At 35.5% G+C, this 19,391-nt stretch overlaps 1 protein-coding gene across 2 annotated transcripts; it reads left to right on the plus strand.

Annotated features, from left to right (window-relative positions):
- Nucleotides 1-10,289: 10,289 nt before the first annotated feature.
- On the plus strand, nucleotides 10,290-14,959 carry LOC147552638 (TraB family protein). Of its 2 annotated transcripts, none has more exons than XM_086670426.1 (7): nucleotides 10,290-10,857; nucleotides 11,790-11,905; nucleotides 12,044-12,132; nucleotides 12,237-12,311; nucleotides 12,396-12,506; nucleotides 13,757-13,852; nucleotides 14,494-14,959. In XM_086670426.1, the coding sequence occupies exons 1-7, from the start codon at nucleotides 10,427-10,429 to the stop codon at nucleotides 14,761-14,763; spliced, it is 1,188 nt and encodes a 395-aa protein (XP_086526552.1). In that variant the 5' UTR covers nucleotides 10,290-10,426; the 3' UTR covers nucleotides 14,764-14,959. The 2 variants fall into 2 exon arrangements, with proteins under 2 accessions (XP_086526552.1, XP_086526553.1); XM_086670427.1 differs by having other exon boundaries at nucleotides 10,317-10,857; nucleotides 11,777-11,905.
- Nucleotides 14,960-19,391: the final 4,432 nt, after the last annotated feature.

Below are 19,391 nucleotides of genomic sequence, written 5' to 3' on the forward strand. Positions count from 1 at the left end.
TAGAGAGAGAGAGAGAGAGAAAACGAGGGTGATTGAAGGATTTAAAATGATGGCAGGTAGGGTCATAGACTCAAAATTTTGGTTGGTTTGGTTGTCCAGGAGGAAAATACTAACACAGAATTGACACGCATAAATGGCTAAGCTAGCAATTAGCTGTTTAATCCGTGTAGAGTAACTGCTAATTAAAGTGAGTTTAGTCCAAACTCTAGTTTCTATTCCTTCAATTTTTTGAAAAGAAAAAGCCTGTTTGATTGTTATTGGTGTTAGGATTGACTATCAATTGATATAACCATCATAGCCCATCAATATGGATTGTCATATTCACTTTTTAGAAGCATGTCGACTAAGGATATTTTAATAAATACTATGTAAATATAAGGTTAATAATTTTTCTATGAATTTTTGGGCTTATAGTCCAAAAAACGGGTCCTAATTTTGGGAGATTTTAAAAGGCCTCCCCGTTTTTGTTAAAAGGCCTCCCCATGATTTCGTTGACTTAGTAAAAACCCTTTGACTTAGCTTGGTTAAAGGGCCCCCCTCTTTGAATGGGGGAAAAAAACCCCCTTTAAAGGTGTATTTCACCCACATTTTCTCTCCTCCATCTCATTTTCTCTCTCTGCCACATCATCATCTTCTCCGGTAGGTCGCCGGCCGGCCAAACTTCCGGCCGGCGACCTTCAAATTTTTTTTTTTTTAACTCTCTCTCTCTCTCTAGAGATCTAGAGAGAGAGAGAGTGCAGCCATTGAAGGTCTGCGAACAGACCTTCAATGGATCTGTTCGCAGACCCATTAGAGGTATGCGAACAGACCCTTTGAAGGTCTGTTCGCAGACCTCTAATGGGTCTGCGAGCAGATCCATTGGATCTGCTCTCTTAAAAAAAAAAAAAAATTTTTTTTGGAGAGAGAGAGAGAAGAGAGAGAATAAAAAAAAAAAAAAAAAATTTTGAAGGTCGCCGGCCGGAAGTTTGGCCGGCCGGCGACCTACCGGAGAAGATGATGATGTGGCGTGGTCAACATCTCTGGTCTTGGGTTAAGTTTGACCTAACGGCGTTAACTTTGCCGTTAGGTCAAATATTGATGAAGGAGGTGCTCTTTTGTAGAGGGGGCCCTATAACCAAATGGGTTATAATGAGGGGCGCTTTTAGCGGGGAGGCCTTTTAACAAAAACGGGGGGGCCTTTTAAAATTTCCCTAGGACATTTAGTCCTCTCTAATCCTATAAAGGGTTTCAAAACCAAAAAAATAATACAAATGGATATCTAGTCCATTTGGTGTCATCTAGAGAGAAAACACAAATCCCTAGAATACATATTAATTTATAATACCTATACTAACCTTCTTTATATATAAAATCTGATTTACATTCTAAAATGAAAAATATCTTTTTTCATTTTTATCTCCCACCTTTCTCTCTCCAATCACGTTTATAAACATAGTAACCGTGATCTTCATTATCTTCAGTAACCGAAACCTGCTTATTTTCTCTCTCTCTCTAAATCAGAATCGTTTGATAATCATCCATTAATCTCAGAAATATTGTTTCTTCTTCATTAGAGCAGCTGAAATCATCTTCTTCGTCGTTTATCAGGTAAGACACATTACAGAAATTATTTTTCGTTCCATTGGAACAAATTCTGAATCAGATTTAATATTGTTTTTTAAGTAATGTTAAAGGTTTTGATTTCTTCTTTTCTGTTTAATATTTTTCATCTTCATCTTGAACTTTGTTCATGAATTTCATTATAATCGAATTTCTCTCTGTATCATCTAATCAAATCTTCATCATTATCCAGTATTTTCTCTCTCTAAGATTTATAACCGATTTTATTATGTTAATGTTAAATCCATCTTTACTGAAGATAATGCGATTAAGAAGTGTTTGTATCTATGTATTTTGTTACTTTTTAGTAGTTTTAGGTTACAGATTTTTAGATTATTTCTTCAAATCTTCATCAAGGTTTCCGTACAATTTTTGATGCAGAGAAGATCTCGTAAGATTTGTTATAACTGAATGCAAACGATATATAATTTAACATAAATTACGGATCGTTTGCAATAAATTACATATCATTTTGTATCCAGAGTAGATCTAGTACGATTTGGTTGTAACAGAATGTAAACGATATATAATTTACACGACATTACATGATGTTTACAGAACATAACACATACATAACGCAGACGTCTTTTGTACGATGTTTTTATAACAGAATGTAAAATATATGTATTTTGTTACAAATTATTCATACTTAATATATAATATCAAAAACATCTTATAAATCTACATAAATTAAATATAATTTATTCAATATTACGCGTACTTTTTTCCCAAAACAGTTGCCGTTTATAGTACAATAAATGTTCCAAAAATTATATGTAATTTATTGCACATTATACATATTTTTTCACATAACAGTGACCTTGTGATTCGAATTAACGTTATGTTTGTCTCCTAACACATTATGAAGTTTAACAAACAGTATGCATAATTTATTCCATTATACATGTCGTTTCTAGTAAATTATATGTTTTGTTAACAAATGTATATGTTTTCTTTTTGCAGTTTTGTTGTTACTTATGGAATTTCCTACTGAAGTTGGTCATTTGTTTCCTGGTGTGTGCAAAATCATTTGGATATGCTCTTCGACAATATAGTGTAAATGTTGTTTGTCCTGCTCAAGAGTACATATGCTCTTCGACAATATAGTGCAAACGATTTTTTTGTAACAGAATGTAAACGATGTGTAATGTAAAAGAATTATGTGTAATGTAATAGAAATTATGTGTAATTCACTGAACAAGACCCAAATACATTTGATAAATTACGTTGTATACTTAACTAATGATGGTTTATTCGTCATAAATAATACATAATTTACGTATTTGTTTCATAATTTGTATTCGATGTGTATTTATGTATGAGTAAAAACGAAAACAAATGCTGCTTTAATGTTCCTAGAAAAATATACTATTTCCAAAACTGAAAGTTAAGTGAGAGAAAGTGATATATATGTTTTGTATATTAACCCCCAAATCACGCTAAATTGATCCTAGATTGATTCGGATAATAGGAAAGAGAAGAATTGATTTCCAAATCTGTTTAGAGGAGAGAGAAATTATGATTTGTTTCTATCTATTTTTTTCTAATAAATCTCCATATTTTTGGCTAATAAATCTCCGTATTAAATCTGTAAAGAAGAGAGAGAAAATTGATTTGGGAAATTTTAGATTTTGTTTCTAAACAGATTATAGAAGAGAGAGAAATTTTCGTGAGAATCTAACCGTTTTTTCCTAAATTTATCCTAAAATCAAGGTACATTAAACCGTTTGAAATTTTTGTGCGGCCCCACACATTAAAATCCCGTGAAAAACGACTGGGACATGGAAGGAATTATGTAATATATATTAAGGGTTTTTAGTCCCAAGAGCAAAAGGACTAAAAATCTATTTTTTGGGAAGATTGGACCCTAAACCCTTTTTTAATATTATTTTGGGCCATATACCATGTTGAACCTTTAACCCTAACTTTTTTTGTTATCGTTTTCGTCAGAATTAGACTAAATTGGGGAAATCCAAAAAATCTTAATTTTAAGAAAGCAACTCCATCAATTTTGAACATGTTATGTCAATATACTTCTTTACATAATTGAACGTGAATGTTGTACTTGATTAGGATGATTTATTTTGTGTCAAAACATTATGAAAACATGTTTCAGAATGATTGCTACAAAAACCAAGCTACGCGAGTTACGGAGTTGATGGGTAACCACTCAATTGTCCCATGTTTTTGCCTATGAACATACATTGCTCTTGCTAGATTGCACATCCATTGCTCAACTCTTTGAATGATTACCTTTTGCGAGAAAATAAAATTTTAGGAGCATCCTGATTCAAGAATTGTACATGAATTAAGAAAATGTAATCATAATAATGTAGATTCAACTGTTTTAAATCGAAAAGAGGTTTCCTTTCCGCGAAAAAGATACAAGATAGGACCAATTTGAAAGAAATTGTACAAAATGTGGTTCCAATCAAAGCTTGTGTAGTCTGTAGGGACACATTTTGGCTGGATAAAAACATAACCAACAAGGATTAGAAATTTATACAGAAAAAGGAGTGGATATCCAAAGGAAGTATTGGTTACTCAATATTAATTTTGTGGTGTGGGTGATTGAAAAAGTCAATTTTGTTTTTGAAATAGGTAATTTTGTCATACCCATGGGGTCTTTGATTTCTGGGTTTTATCTGGTCTCCTTGAGACAAAGAGGTTTTAGATATGGCCCTTTGCCCTCTAGTCTTTCAATCTTCTTGCCTACCTCAAGAAAAGAAAACCTTAGGAAGTATGTGATGGTGTCAAACTTGGTTGGTTTGGAAAATTCCAAACTATTAGGTGAATTTGTCTTACATATTTCATCTTTTTTTTTTTTTTTTTTTTTTGTTGAAAATCTTACATATTTCATCTTGTACCTAATATCCAGTTCTAGGTTTAGGAATGAGTAAAGAGGAGGGGACTTAAGATGTAAATTATTTAATAGTAAAAATAAATTTTCATATATTTTAGATGTCAAAAATGCAAGATAAGGTAGGCTGCAGAAGAAATTGATCAAAATGTCATAAAATCCCATTACTTAAACTTATGGATGTCGTAAGGGTATATAGGGTTAATCTTTTTTGGACCCCTTACGTGATCAATTTAGGTATTTTGGCCCCTTGACATTGTCCCATGGTCCGTTTCGACCTCTAGCTACTAATTATGTCAATTTAAAGTTAAATAAATAATGCACTTGTCCAAATTTACTTAAAATGTTTGTCATTTTTATTTTGTTAAGGTAATTTAGTATTGTACTACAAAGACGAACGAGACGAATTCTATCAATATGTAGACTCTTTTGTATATATCGCAAGGTAAGGATATTTTTTTTGATTTGTTCTGTAGAAGTCTAACTGTCAAATCCGTTTTTTTATTCATAGTTGGAAGTTTTTACTACTGAGCCAATAATTGGTCATCTTTGACTAAGTTAAGAAGTCAATGAATTTACCTAAAAGACGTGTGTTATTGCTCATAAGAAGAACGAACCTTTGTTAGAGCCAAAGATATTGATGTAGACGCAGCGGAATTAAAAGAAACACGATAAAATTAAACGAAGAACGATAAAATAACTGTAAACAACTGTAAATAACGGAATAAACTTAAACTTTGATCAACTTTAATGGGGTTTTTCTCTTCAATATGAATATAAAGACTGACATAAAAACTTCCTAAATAATAGAAATACTAACATAAGGTAATTTCCTAAGCCTGGATTCATTATGAATCTTTACTAAACTAGGACTCTTTCTAAACTACTAGCTTGGCCCGGATGTGCCTGCATCAGCCCCCCTTTTCCCAGAAGATTCGTCCCGAACCGTTCCGATGAAGAAAACAAAATGATGCACCCGCATAAGATGAACCTTGTCATGGCAATTCGTAATTCCCACTTTGCACGAAAGGTGCATGAAAACCAAAAGACACCAACATGGACTATATCATTAGCTTCAATCTCATATTGCAATGAGCATCGCACAATTAGTGTTAGTGAATAAACAACGTTCATCTCGCCATCTTCCCACGGTAGACTCAACCACTTAATAATTTTCAAGAAAGTGATAAGTAATACGAGCAAATCTGAAGTAAGAGTAATTGTAGCTAACTTCCAAGATTCCTCGTCAAGAGACAAAGTAGAAGCATAACCAACTTCGACTAAGTTAACGAGGTTGAAACATGTAACGTTGATATGACACTCAAAGTTTTCCTTCCCACGTTCATCGTCATGAAGTTTATAGAATATAATTCTATCATAATACGCTAGCTTATGAAATCCCTGAGTTAATACGTCACACTTCTTGACAAGATTCTTCCTAATTACTTCGAGAATCTTGTTCTGTTGTAGTATTTCCCTGGAGATGTCGAGTGGGAGATCATCTGAATCAACAACAACCTTCACAAACCCTTCACATTCCGGAATGAGTTCGTCACAGTTGTCCATGATGTAGACTCTTCGAACATATAACTTGATATTGTTCATCTTCTTACTCGTATCGCAGAGATTGAAAGGAGCCTTCTTCGGTACAATGAAAATTGCTTTGGATTCAAATTGTCCTTCAACAAAAAATTCTTCCCAATCATGAGTTAGACACTTGTAGAAAGGAGCATATACGTCTTTGGTGACTTGTTCTAGTTTTCGAAGCCAAATTGGTACCTTGATTAGTTCTGATTCATGGCTGACCTCTTTCACTTTCATCTTTTTCAAAGAATCAGATTCTTTCTCATCATCTACTTCTTCAATGTCACCTTCTTTTTCCTTCTTTGTTTCCTCCATTGCATGTTTAGTATTATTTGAGTTCTCAAGCTTAACAAATCCAAAACCCTTTGAATTCCCATAATCATCCTTTATAATAAGTAGGTTAGCAATTATTCCAAACTCAGAGAACTTGTTCTTAAGAAATTCTTCTATTATATCCTGGTCCAGATTCTTCATATACAGATTGGTTAATGTAGCATCTCTTAAACACTTCTCAATGGGCTCCAAAATTGGTTTTTCTTTGTGAGAAAAAAAGTTTAGAATATTGATGGCTCTGAATACCACTTGATGTAGACGCAGCGGAATTAAAAGAAAGACGATAAAAGTAAATGAAGAACGATAAAATAACTGTAAACAACTGTAAATAACTGAATAAACTTAAACTTTGATTAACTTTAATGGAGTTTTTCTCTTCAATATGAATATAAAGACAGACTAGACCTCCTTTTATAGGATATAAGACTTTCCTAGATAGACTCAAACTAGGATTCCTAAATATTAAAGATACTCAAACATAGAAACTTCCTAAATAATAGAAATACTAACATAAGGTAATTTCCTAAACCTAGATTCATTATGAATCTTTACTAAACTAGGACTCTTTCTAAACTACTAGCTTGGTCGACTAGGCCATGGATGTGTGGATTCGCGAGTCTGGCCCGGATGTGCCTGCATCAGATGTGGACCCGAAAGAGCTCTACCACATGAGTCCTATTCTAATGAAAGAAATTGTAAGGAGTCGGTACGAGTCTTCTACGTACCTTGAACTTTGTCATAACATAAAAGCAAACAGAGAGGTGGATTTGAGTAAACTCTGCCCCTGAGTCTTGCTCTGACCAAAGAGAGACAACAAAGATGTTTGTAGAAGTAAACTTGAAACCTTGAGCTTTCATCTGCTCGAGAGAATGATGCTCGCATGGTAAGCTAGATTACGCCAAAGATCTGTTTTCCAAATTATTGCCATTACTGACAAAGATACGATCATGTTCAGTGATTCTTGCCTTGTCTAACAATCCCACACATCTATCCATTGACTGTAGTCCATCACCGCCTTATAAACATAAAAGTATCACACATGTTTTTCCTATAAAAGGACCAGAACTCAATTATTACAAATATATTGATTTTTTTTATACATGCACACTGACCTCTGACTTGAGCATTGGAGCGTCTTTGCAGGTACCCATCCACCCTCTCAAGTCTTCATTACCGCAATATGAAGGAATCAATCAAGAGCTAGAAAGTTATTTTTCTTAGATATCGGGGGAACAATTTTCGACATCATCACCCACATTTTTTCAGTGTCTTCTTTATCCTCTTGTCTTCTTTGTTGGACCTTCTCTGAAGAAGGTTCTACGAGGTCTAACCTGGGACCGCACCTTTCCGTTTCCTTCTTCTTTACTTTTTCATTTTATTCCTCCGTCTCAATTGAACTTAGAGTCAAAGTCGACCAGTGGTTGTCGACCCTAGTTGTAGTCAGGGACGAATTATTAGGATGAAGGGAAGATTTTACATAATAAGGGAGGTAGCCCGAGTGGTTGTGTTCTTTCACCATTGCCCAGCCCCTGGGAGTTTGATTCCCCTCACGCAATTTCCCTTTTTTAATTTCCATCTTAATTTTATTTAGTATTAACCCCTATATCATATATATTTGCACTTTTAGTCACAAATTATGCCACTACTTCGGGATCTAATTACAATGCTAACATACTTTATAAATTGTTAAGTTTACTTTTTTTTTTTAAGTTCTTTTATTTGAAATATTAAAAAAAATTTACACATTCAGCAAAAAATTGCCTCTCATGTATACTTAAAAAAATGGACTTTTGACTCTCTAAGCACTTTTTGGCTAGTCCGAGGTAACTTAAATCTTGGCTCCACCCTTGCTTAAAGTGGGGTTAGATTTCACCTAAAATGTACAAAAGTGCACCATTTATTTTCGAAAAATTATAGGTAATCTCCTGTTAAACATTTTGGAAAATTGAGAAAAGTTAGGATCAAATTTTGGTGTGAAAATTTTAGGGGTTTTCTCGGGAAGAAATCAAGCAAGATACAATTTTTTTTTTAACACTTCCTTTGGAGGACCTCCATTAACAAAGTTGAAAGTTCACACCCTGATGAATGAAATTTTTTCAGAGAAAACCTACTTGCACAATCGGCCTAACTCACTTTTAAATTTATTATTAGAGCTCTTCTATGATACTACCTCCATTAATAGATCATGAGTTATTGTCCCACTAGGGTTGGTTGGGTTGTTATTGTTCTGGCACCAGAGTATGAATGTATGTGGAGTATTTGTTTTTGGAATATATAGTTTAAAAGGAGCTTCCTCACAATTTCTCCTCTAATTTTGATTTTTGCATCAGGAAGGCGCCTTTAACACTTAGCGAGTTTAAAACTAGGGTTATTTAGTGAAAGGGTCGTATATAATTATCGGGTTTTGCAAAAGGGGCAGGACCGTTTATTATTTTGAGAAAGGGTCGTGGACTAGTATTGACCATTAAATAAATCTAACATTTAACTTTCGCATTGCATGAACAGTTAACTCGTTAAGTAGATGTAACGACGTTAACCAAAGTGAATCTGAAAGAACTTATAAGATTTTTGAACGAAGGAACATATTAAATTCATCTTCTTCCCTTTTTCTTTTCATCAGAAATTTTTAGGTGGGTCATTTTGTTTGATCTAATAGTTTTAAAGAGATTCGAAGTTACGTTAATAGAAGCAGCTATCAAATTTAGAAAAATTAATATTTTTCACGTTGAATGTTATAATTTTTCACTTTTGTGAATTTAGTGTAGTTAGATTTAATGGTGTTAAAGCTTTTAAACAATATATTTTTTTTATTTGAAACTGTCAACGGGTTAATGGGCCCGACCCTTACAAGAAAGGAGAAAAATTAAAAAGAAATAATAAAGCTTATTGAGCTAAATACAATGCTTGAAGTTATTAATCAATTAAGAATGTCTAATTCTAATAACACCTCGTTTATCCTCTTTCCAGTATCTTTTTTAGTTCTTCTTAGAGCGCTATTGGTGGCATCTGAATAATCCCCGTCAACGGTCGCAATTTCGAAAGGAAATCAGCTGTCTGATTTGTTTCTCGGTAAACATGTTTGATCGAACAATCCTCAAAATTTGTCCATAGTGCTTTAATCTCACGGTATAGTCTATTCACCTGCCACGGTGGCTGCGTCGCTATATTTGTTAGAATTGAAACACTTAATGCAGAATCAGTAGCTATACATACTCGGTTCCTGCCTAATTTTCGTGCCAATTAAAGTCCTAGTTTAATACCTCGCAATTCATGTAACAAAACGGACTCTCTTGTTGTTCTAGCAATTGCTGCTACTATGTTGTCTCCATTCGAACGCACTATGGCACTATACCCACCTGACTCCCCGTCGAACGATACATCAGTATTTATCATAACACATCCGGCAATCGGGGGTTGCCATTTGCATGTCTTCGGCTGCTTCCTGATTAGTGGTAGATCAAGATTCCATCGAACTAACAGTTGTCTTGCTTCTCCTGACTCAACTATCATACCCTTCCATGACATTACCTTTATTTGAACTCCACTAATGATCTCTTGAAGAACTACCTGACTTGGTCGTGGCTCTCTTCGAAAGACCCTATTGTTCCTCTCAATACAAATATTATAAATATATGCTGTGAAGACTAGACAACCCAATCGTCCAAGCATCGAGCTCCCTTGAAATGAGTCAAACGCACCAATTTGTTTCCTCTGTCCAAACGGTGTTAAAAAACTTAACTGGTCAATACTAGTCCACGACCTCTTCGCAAAATAATAAACAGTCATGTCCCTTTCACAAAACCCGGTACTTATGTACGACCATTTCCCAAAATAACCCTTAAAACTACTCTTTTTTTCTTAAATACCCCCAAGTTAAATTCGGTTAGGAGTAGACAGTATTTAGGCATTTAGCGGGTAAAATGACCGTTAAAAAACTCCTAGCCCACCAAAATACGTTGAAATTCATTTCCTTATCTTCTGGATTCCGATAGAAAGAATTTCCCAAACAAATACCCAAAATAAACAACAGAAAAACGAATCAACTCATCCATGAAAACCCTAATTTCCCCTTTCACACTTCTCACTCCCAATGACACTAACCCCAATCTTCACCATTTCGTCCCCTCAAAATCCCTCAACCTCTATAATTACTCAAGAACCCTAGCTATCAAAAACCCTAAAGTTTCAATCAAGCCTCCTCCACCGGAATTCGATTTCAGGTCTGAAATTTCCAACCATTCTTCAAAAATCATATCAGATGTTCATCCAGAACTAAATGATTTGGTTGAAAGGGGGAATTTAGTTGTAATCCAGAAGAGATTATTTGGTCCAGTTCCCATATGGAGAAGTGAATTCATGGAACCTGAGGAAATATGGTTGATTGGAACCAACCATATATCTCAAGAATCCTCCATGGAAGTTGAACGCGTTGTTCGAGCTGTGAAACCGGATAATGTCGTGGTTGAGCTCTGTCGAAGCAGGCAAGATTAATTCTTATCTCAATGTGTTGATTAAATTGGTAGAATTTAGAACATAAACTTTAAATTCATGAAGTAGTATTTAATCATCTTCCTATATTGGGTCACTTGATTCTGGTATCAACTCAGGTCACATTGTAGATTTGTATTTTGTGATAAAACACTGTAGTTTAGGGCATCTTGAAATCTCTAAATAGGGTAAAAAAACATCTATGGGTTGTACTTTTCTCTTCATAAACGTTATAACGATGGTAATATGGGTCAGTTTAAGCATCTCAAGTAATTCACAGTGCCAGGGAAGGCAGACCGGATAAAATAACCCCACATTGGTCTCAGGTGACTCTAACTGCAATCGTAGTGGGAGTTACCAAAGATGGAAATCATCTGAGCTACTTCCTGATGGTTCTAAAATGAGTGCTTTTGATATCTAACATTGTCTGATAGTGAAGAAAGAATGGGTTTTTGTATAATTATTAAGAACCAAGTGATTTACACAGTATTTTTGCATTTCTCTACTCATTGAATAGTAAACGTCTGGATTCGTAGTATGGTTCCTTGAACGATTGATTATTCTTCTACTTAATGGATCAAGTTTAATAAAGTACCACTTTAAAGGTAATTTTCCACAATGTCATCTAATTCCATTCATGCTCCAAGAGCTTATTCTCTTATATTTCTGTGTGTGGTATGGCAGCTCGTGTATAGGTGAGTTCTCATTGTTCACTAACGCACAATAATTTAGTTATTACTAGCCGAAAATGTGTGCTTTGATGACTTAAAAGATTGAACATTTAGAAAAGAACTACCGAAATTACTTAATATGTTTTTATTCTTGGTCTTTCTTCTATGATACTAAATTGCTATCCATTATATATCACGCTTTCAACAGTTCACACAAATTCCCTAACTTCAATTCCTACAGAGTCCACTTTCAGAGCTGGGATTATGTACATTTCAAACGAGGGTGAGCCTATGTCGAATATGAAGTCAAATATGTTTTCGTTGAGTGGCTCTGGATTCTTTGGTGCCATAGGTCGAAGTATAAACTTGGGTGAGTCTTAATATGTCTAACAATAAGCGAGAGTATGCTTTTATTAGTTTTAAGTTCTTTCTTTATGCCTCTAGTATTTTATAATGGGGAACATCTTTCAAATCGGAGGTGGTTGTTATGTGTAAATCTTATTTGCAGGTGGTCAAACAGCTCTTGCGTTACGGTTACTTTTGGCAGTTTTCTCTTCAAAATTATCTTCCAATGCTAATCAACCATTTGGAAATGAGGTAAACGAGAAAAAGGAAAACATAGTAGTTCATCTCATTGGTTTAGCGTGGAGCTTCTTTTTGTCGGGTCCCATTAATGGATTTTCTAAAACCTTTTTATGTAGTTTCGTGCTGCTCGAAAGGCTTCTGAAGAGATTGGAGCTCAACTAGTTTTGGGCGATCGACCAATTGAAATTACTGTATGAACTATAATAGAATATCTATCTAACTTTGTTTAGTTCTCGACGATTTTTTTCTGAGGTATAGTTAATATGTTTTTGTAGCTCGAAAGGGCGTGGAATTCACTTGGATGGAATGAAAAGCTGAGCTTGGTTACTGCTGTTCTTCGTGGGATAACTTCTCCATTATCTGCTACAACTGAAAGCAATTTGAAGGTAATTCACAATTCACAAATTGACATTATTATTATATCTAATTCTCGATATGTCGAGAAGATCGAACTGATTGGAGAAATTCGTGTTACTACATTTGTGCTGATTCCACTTTTTTCATGTTTCTAATTCTACAATTGCGAAAGACATCTGTTGGGTTAGGCAACTGTCGTTTCGATCTTAGACCAGAAGATAAAGTTAGAAGTAGCTTGCAGTCTCTTTCATGCCTTTGGGTTTCTGTAGTCGCAGAAATTGTGAACAATTTCGTGCCCCCTCTTCCATTTTCAATCCCAAATCCTGCAATTTGAAATTGTTGGATGTGAACTAGATAAAAATTCACCGTAGATTACTGTGAATAGGTGCTATTTATGCCATGAAGAAACTGTGAATTATATCTTTCTTCCCTTCTCCAGATGAAGTAACATGGATTTCTTGGACCCATATTCATCAATATATGGGACCTAGTCTTCAACTTCCTTGCATATGCCATCATTTGTTGCGTTTCTGGAAAGAGGGAACAAGAGGTATTTTGATGCTTAACCGGCAGCAACTGGAAATGTTACTGTGGAAGTTAAGGCAGTGACTTCGTCATGGATTAAGCCATGGTTTACATAAATAAATATAGATCAATAGTTGGGTTTTCTTACCAAACGTATAGGTCGATCATCAGCCTTGATCAAAAGCACATACGCTTATCTTTGTCACTGCTAGTATATGATAGTTTCTGGGTGGGCACTATGTTGTTTAAGGCAACATCATACCCGTGACATGGCTCTAAACGACTCTATTTACATTTGAGGTGCCTTACCTTTATTATTTAGCGCCTTTTAACTGACATTCAAATATTATTCAATTAAATACTAATATATCATTATGTGGAATTAATTGACTTATTTGTCATGTATAATGTGCGGATATAAAACTTAATTCCGTAATATGAGATGTGATATTTATAGGCACCTTCTGTGCAGTGATTTTGGTCCTGATAACAACCTAATTGGGACGGATCTTATACAGCTCTTAATGGTTTAACGTTTATCTACGAACCAGAGTGGAACCGTTATACCTGTTGTGGTTCCACATCTTATATCTATTAAGAATTTAGTATCGATTGGTGTTACCAGATTGGAACCGGTTGTAAGAGTAAGAGGAGGACAAAGAATAACCAGCTATTCACTCTATAAAATTAATCTTGTTATTCATCCCTAGCGTGAATCTTTGATTATTTTCTCCTGATCCACAATTCGTAACAGGATTCAGATAAACAGGACAGCCCCTTTCAACTTTACGAGCAGCTAAGCTATTCATATCCGTCGTTGCTGCAGCCACTTATTCATGAGCGAGACACGGTAGGTGTATTCATATTTCTCAAAACTATTCTTGGTTCTGCAGTTTTGCCGGGAAATTTAGAAACACTAGCTAAAGCCCCAATTTCCATTTAGTGTACCAGTGGGTAATGGGCGTGGTTTGAATTTTGGTATGGCTCTTCTCATCATATGCCCTTAACCATTTTATCTTTGTAGTATACTAGCCGTTTAACTTGAGAAAACCTAAACCCAAACAACATCGAAAACTCCACCTCTGTATTACAACACCTGAAGGTGCCATATGTAGTACTTCGTACTTACATCTGTTAATTTCAATCAAGACGACTGGACCAGGTGATCAGCATGCAACCAACCTAAGGGACATGTTATTCACCAAGCACTTTGTGGGTCTTCTTGTGCTAGACGTGGACCTGGAGCACGTAGCTACAACTTACTAGCCGTGACTATAGTGTGGGCTATCAAACTACCAACTCACCTTTTAGATTGATTTACTAGGACTAATGTTTTCTTTTCGGGTTTATACTACTTAGCTTGTCTTGACGGCTATTCACTACTGTAGCCTATATAAAAGAACAGCCTTCTATAAAAATTCCTTATTCCTGGATCCTACAGTAGTGACTATGGATACTTTTTTTTTGTTTATTATCGGTTAATCTGATCAGTATCTAGCGTGGTCGCTGAAGAGAAGTAAAGCTGTGAATAACTGTAAGAGAGTCGTCGGTGTCATCGGAAAAGGTCACATGAACGGAGTGATATATGCATTGATTACAGATCTAGGAGACTTGCGGTTTCGTGATCTTGTCGGTAAGAGGAAATTCGGTGAAAGTTCGAATGGTTGGATTGAAAATCTTCTCAAGAATTTGGTTAGGGACACTGTAATTGGAATCTTGGTGTGGGCTTTGTATGAACAGCTGAAGACTGGACTGATTTAATGGGGAACCCCAAAAGAAAAGGAGAAAGGATTTTCTTATTCTGTTTCTGATATGAAATGTATAGGTTACCAGTTATGAATGAACTATAACAGACCATAAATATGAGATCTTACAGTAACTACCATTTTCCTCTTCGTAGTCTATGTAAAATTATGAAGTTAAACATATCGTTTACAATACGATGACGTTTTTTTTTCACATTCCTTGCAATATAGGTTACGAATAAGGGGTTATGGCCTTTTAGCCTCGTGACTATGGATTTCAAGGCAAAAGGGTTGAAAGAATTCCCACTTTTTATATAAATTAATCTCTCTTGTTCCAATTATATCGTCCTAGTTTATGTACGTGCTAATATTTTGGTAGGATTGAAAGATGAGTGGTTTGGATATAATAACTGTACTTAGAAAATGTTTACTGTAGACTGTTCACTAACAATTGTGCAGTGTTTCTCTCTAACTATTCAAATAAATCGAAGTTTGTGTGTTTGTAGAGAACCTCGTGCATGTTTATACCTCTCAAACAAACGAGAAAGGAAGATAAATGTGATGTAAAGATGGTTAGATCTAAAAAAAAATAAACAAATTGTTTGCTTTTCGGTTCTGTCGAAGGAGAGAGAATGGGGAGCAAATATCTGATGTTAAAAGTAGCTTTTTTATTTGTTGAAATATGTTAAAAGTAGCTGTTAGACCAAACCAAAATGTTTCTACAATTATTGCACCGTGCATAGTTTTGTTGTTGTTCGTCTTAAATCCAACCCACCATTTCAACAAACAAACAAAAAAAAGTCCAAGACACCAATGGTGCTCCTAAAAAGGAAATGAGTTAATTCTTATTTGGCCCTATTTTGTTACCAGCTTCCTTTATTGTCTCCTATTTTTCATAAATTCAAATATGACATCTTTTTTTTAGTGCAAATGTCGTAAGTACCCTTCATATATATATTTTTTCAAAATAAAGTTAATTATAACACATGAAATTCCACCTCACTTCCACCTAACATCTCTCTCCACCTCACCTCTCGCTTCAACTCACCTCTCTCTCTCTTCCCAACTCATCCTTGTCTTCTCCGGCAAAGGTCGCCTGCTGGAAAAAAATTTCGGCCGGTGACCTAAACATAAAAACACTCTCATCTCTCTCTCTCTCTCTAAACACTCTGGCGAAGGGGTTTTTCTTCGCCGGAGTCGGTCTATTCGTGAACGACGAAGAAGACAAGGGTGAGCTGGGGAGAGAGAAATAGAGAGGGAGAGGGGAGTTGAAGAGAGAGGTGGGGTGGAGAGAGATGTGAGGTGGAGAGAGGTGTGAGGTGGAATTTCATGTGTTATAATTAATTTTATTTTGAAAAAATATATATAGGAAGGGTACTTACGATATTTACACTAAAAAAGAGGGACATATTTGAATTTATGAAAAATAGGAAATCATAAAGGAAGCTGATCACAAAATAGGGGGGCATATAGGAATTAACTCAAAAGAAAGCCATCCACCATTAAAGTTATAAACTAAAAATTACGTAGCACTGTGAGAAAAGAAAAACAAAAAGTAGATGCGTAATCTATGTTACCAAACTAATTTAGCAGTTATTTTGCCTAATATACTTTGGATAATTTTTTATTTCACTAAAATTAGGAGTAAAATCAGGCGGGCATCTTCGGAATTCCCACCAATCAAAGCCCACCCATGCTCGGTAGTTGACTCGGGTAAGTCGGGTTTGGGCATAATGGTTCGAGTAACACCGCCAACAAAAAAAAAGGTTTGGTTTTGTTCCTTAATATTTGTCTATACTGTTGAGTTTTACCTTGCTAATAACGAAATTAAAGACGTCTAATGCCTAACATTAGCTAGTTATTCATGATGTTGGAAATCGATCTTTCGGTTATTGTCTAGATGATGAAGACCAATGATTAATGATAAATTTTTCTTGTGAGATTGAAAAAACGGAGCCGACAAAAAATTTAAAAACCACTGTGACGATCAGTTTGTAGGGTGTTGCTGCAGTTTAAGGAAGTGAATTCAAAATCCGAGAGAAGAATTGAACCTTCGATCCCGTTTTTGAGGGGAAATGCTTATATTGGTTTGTTTGATCGTCTGTGATGCTCAATCGAGATGATACGGTGGTAAGAGACCGACTTTGATGAGAGCCACGTGTTGATGGTCGTTAGGAGGATAATATTAAAGGAGGTGTTTTTCGATCAAGCTGACAATGCGATCAATTTGTCATTAGGATGACCTACAACTAACGACGACATGATCCAAAAATAGTTAAACGTAAAGAGTATCGAGTAAATTAGAGGAAATGGCAAGAAGGAATGAGGCATAATGCGCAGATCAGGTCGAGTCGTAGAATGTCCAATAGGCCAGCTAAGATCTGGGGCCGGATAGCAAACATGGCCAAGTCACGGGTCCGGGCCAAAGGAAGTGGCCAGGTGCATGGTCCGGGCCTAGCACAAGGTCAAGCGCATGGGCCTGGTCTTGGCTTGGCTGGCTAGTCGAGAATCCCATGCTAATGGGGCTCTCCTGGCACACCCCTTAAAGAGATTACTCAGATGAGAAAAATTCCTCATCTGAAAATTCATATCAGAATTGGGATCTGATAAATACTATCTAATTGTAGAGAATTTTTTATTTGAGCGTTTTAAGAATCCTAATTCGATTATGGTTTTGACTTTAGAATTATCTATAAATGGACTTGATTAAATTAGAATAAGCATGGAAAATTCTCATAAATTTGTTGTCTCTCTAGCTACAATGGCAGAAGGTAGAAAATTCCCAGGTTATCTAGTCAAGTTAGAACTTATAAAGAAGGATAAAGAGGAGTCTCGATTCGTTCTAACTGACCTAAAGAGCGGAAGATCAAGTTGATTGTTCGGGAGTCTCAAATAGAGGAGCTGCATATTTGGAGCTCTAGGTCTTCAGAAAAAAAAAAACGATCAAATTTGTCCAAGAGAAAATGGAATTAAGGTGATTCTTAGTTTTCATCTAGCTCATTATTAGTTTATGCATGTGATAATGGAAGTCTAATATTAAATATTTGAGAATCCCCGCTTAAGACACTCAGTAATGTCATAATCGAACAGTGGCATCAAAGTCTCTTGTACGAGCTAATTTTGGCTAGGGTTCTGACTAAATTTTGACAAATTTAGATTTGTTTTCTATAGCTCTGAAGGATTTTCAAATAAGATTTGATAAAGTTTCTGAGAAGATCTTTAGATTGATTTTCAAAATTAAAATGGAAAAGGAGTTTTCAAAACAATTTGATTTTGAAAAAAAAATATCTTTAAAAGAGTTTCGAAAGGGATAAAATTGGTTTTCAAATTGTTTTGCCTAAGGATTTCTCAAAATTCAAATTTGTAAAAAAAAGCATTTTTTCTCGGAGACTGGTCTTGGGTCAGTTTGCCCTTGGCCGGGACAAGTCTTGATCACCTTGGCCAAGACATGTCTTGACTTTCGACGAGACATTCCATGGGCCAAAGGCCGAGAGAGTTTTGGGCCTAAGCCAAGACATGTCTCGGGCCATCCAAGAAGATCTCAAACCAAAGACTGAGACAACCCTCAGACGTTGATTCGAGTGGGGGTTTTTCTTCTTTCTCCTCCTCCATCACTCTCTCTCCCCTCTCTGTCACACTCTCTCTATTTGTTTTGGGCAGAAGGTCCCTTGGCCCGAACTTTTGATTAGAGGGGCTTCCTCAACCCAGAGTGCACTGGTTTTGGGGAAAGGGACCTCCCCTTGCCTCCAACCCAGAATGCACAGCTCTGGTGGAAGGAGAACTCCCCTTCTTCCAAATCAGTGTGGCCTACGAAATGGGAGGTATCCTCCTCCGGAGCAGACAAAGAGAGGGAGGGAGGGGAGAGCAAGGGAGGGAAGAAGAGGCAGAGGTGGTTGTGGCAGAGGGGGAAGGAAGAAATGGTGGTGGGGATTTGATAACTAGGGAGCCAGAAAAATTAAAGGTTTGCTACGGTGGTTGTTTGCAGTGACCCTTACGGGCAAGCAGAGGAAATGACGTCGGGGATGGAGAATCAAAAAGTTAACAACACCTCCAAAACAATGGCCTTTTAAAAACGCATACGAAATCATATATTATTTACGTTTTGATTAACAATTTATACAATGACTCCAGTTCAGAAGAATAATTAACTTCTAAATTTATATTATTAGAATTAATAATTGTTAGAGTTTTCTTATATATATTGATACACAACCTTTTCATTTTAACAAAAAGTTCAGATAAGACTAAATGGGTCCATTTGTTATCACTAGTCGACCTTCAAGATATCTATATAAAAAATTGTCCCGGTCGATACTAGGGACTTTTCATTTATTTGATGCTTATTTCCGTATAATCCTATTAGATGTATGAGTGAGAATTGAGAGTCATTTACCAAATTTTATTTGAAGTGTTCAAGCGCTAGCTCGACAATGTAAAAAAGTAACATGATAACACTACATATTTTAAAGTAAACAAAATTCTGGAACAATTTGAATGAGATAAATTTTATATACATCTAGAATGAATCTAAATGTCGGTGCGTTTTAGAATAGTTTATAAAGAATGAAAGATATAGAGTAGATTATAAAAATTCTAAAAATATAAAGCAGGTTACAAAGATATTAGAACAGTCAAACAAAATCT

Source organism: Eschscholzia californica, unplaced genomic scaffold, assembly GCF_041429995.1.
Source record: "Eschscholzia californica isolate CP2 unplaced genomic scaffold, dmEscCali1.0.p SCAF_3, whole genome shotgun sequence".
In the NCBI taxonomy this organism is placed as follows: Eukaryota; Viridiplantae; Streptophyta; class Magnoliopsida; order Ranunculales; family Papaveraceae; genus Eschscholzia; species Eschscholzia californica.

Coding starts and splice junctions, on each gene's coding strand:
- LOC147552638 (XM_086670426.1), top strand. CDS start 10,427: ATGAAAACCCTAATTTCCCCTTTCACACTTCTCACTCCCAATGACACT. Junction 12,133..12,236: donor ATCAACCATTTGGAAATGAG/GTAAACGAGAAA, acceptor CTTTTTATGTAG/TTTCGTGCTGCTCGAAAGGC. Junction 12,312..12,395: donor ATCGACCAATTGAAATTACT/GTATGAACTATA, acceptor ATGTTTTTGTAG/CTCGAAAGGGCGTGGAATTC.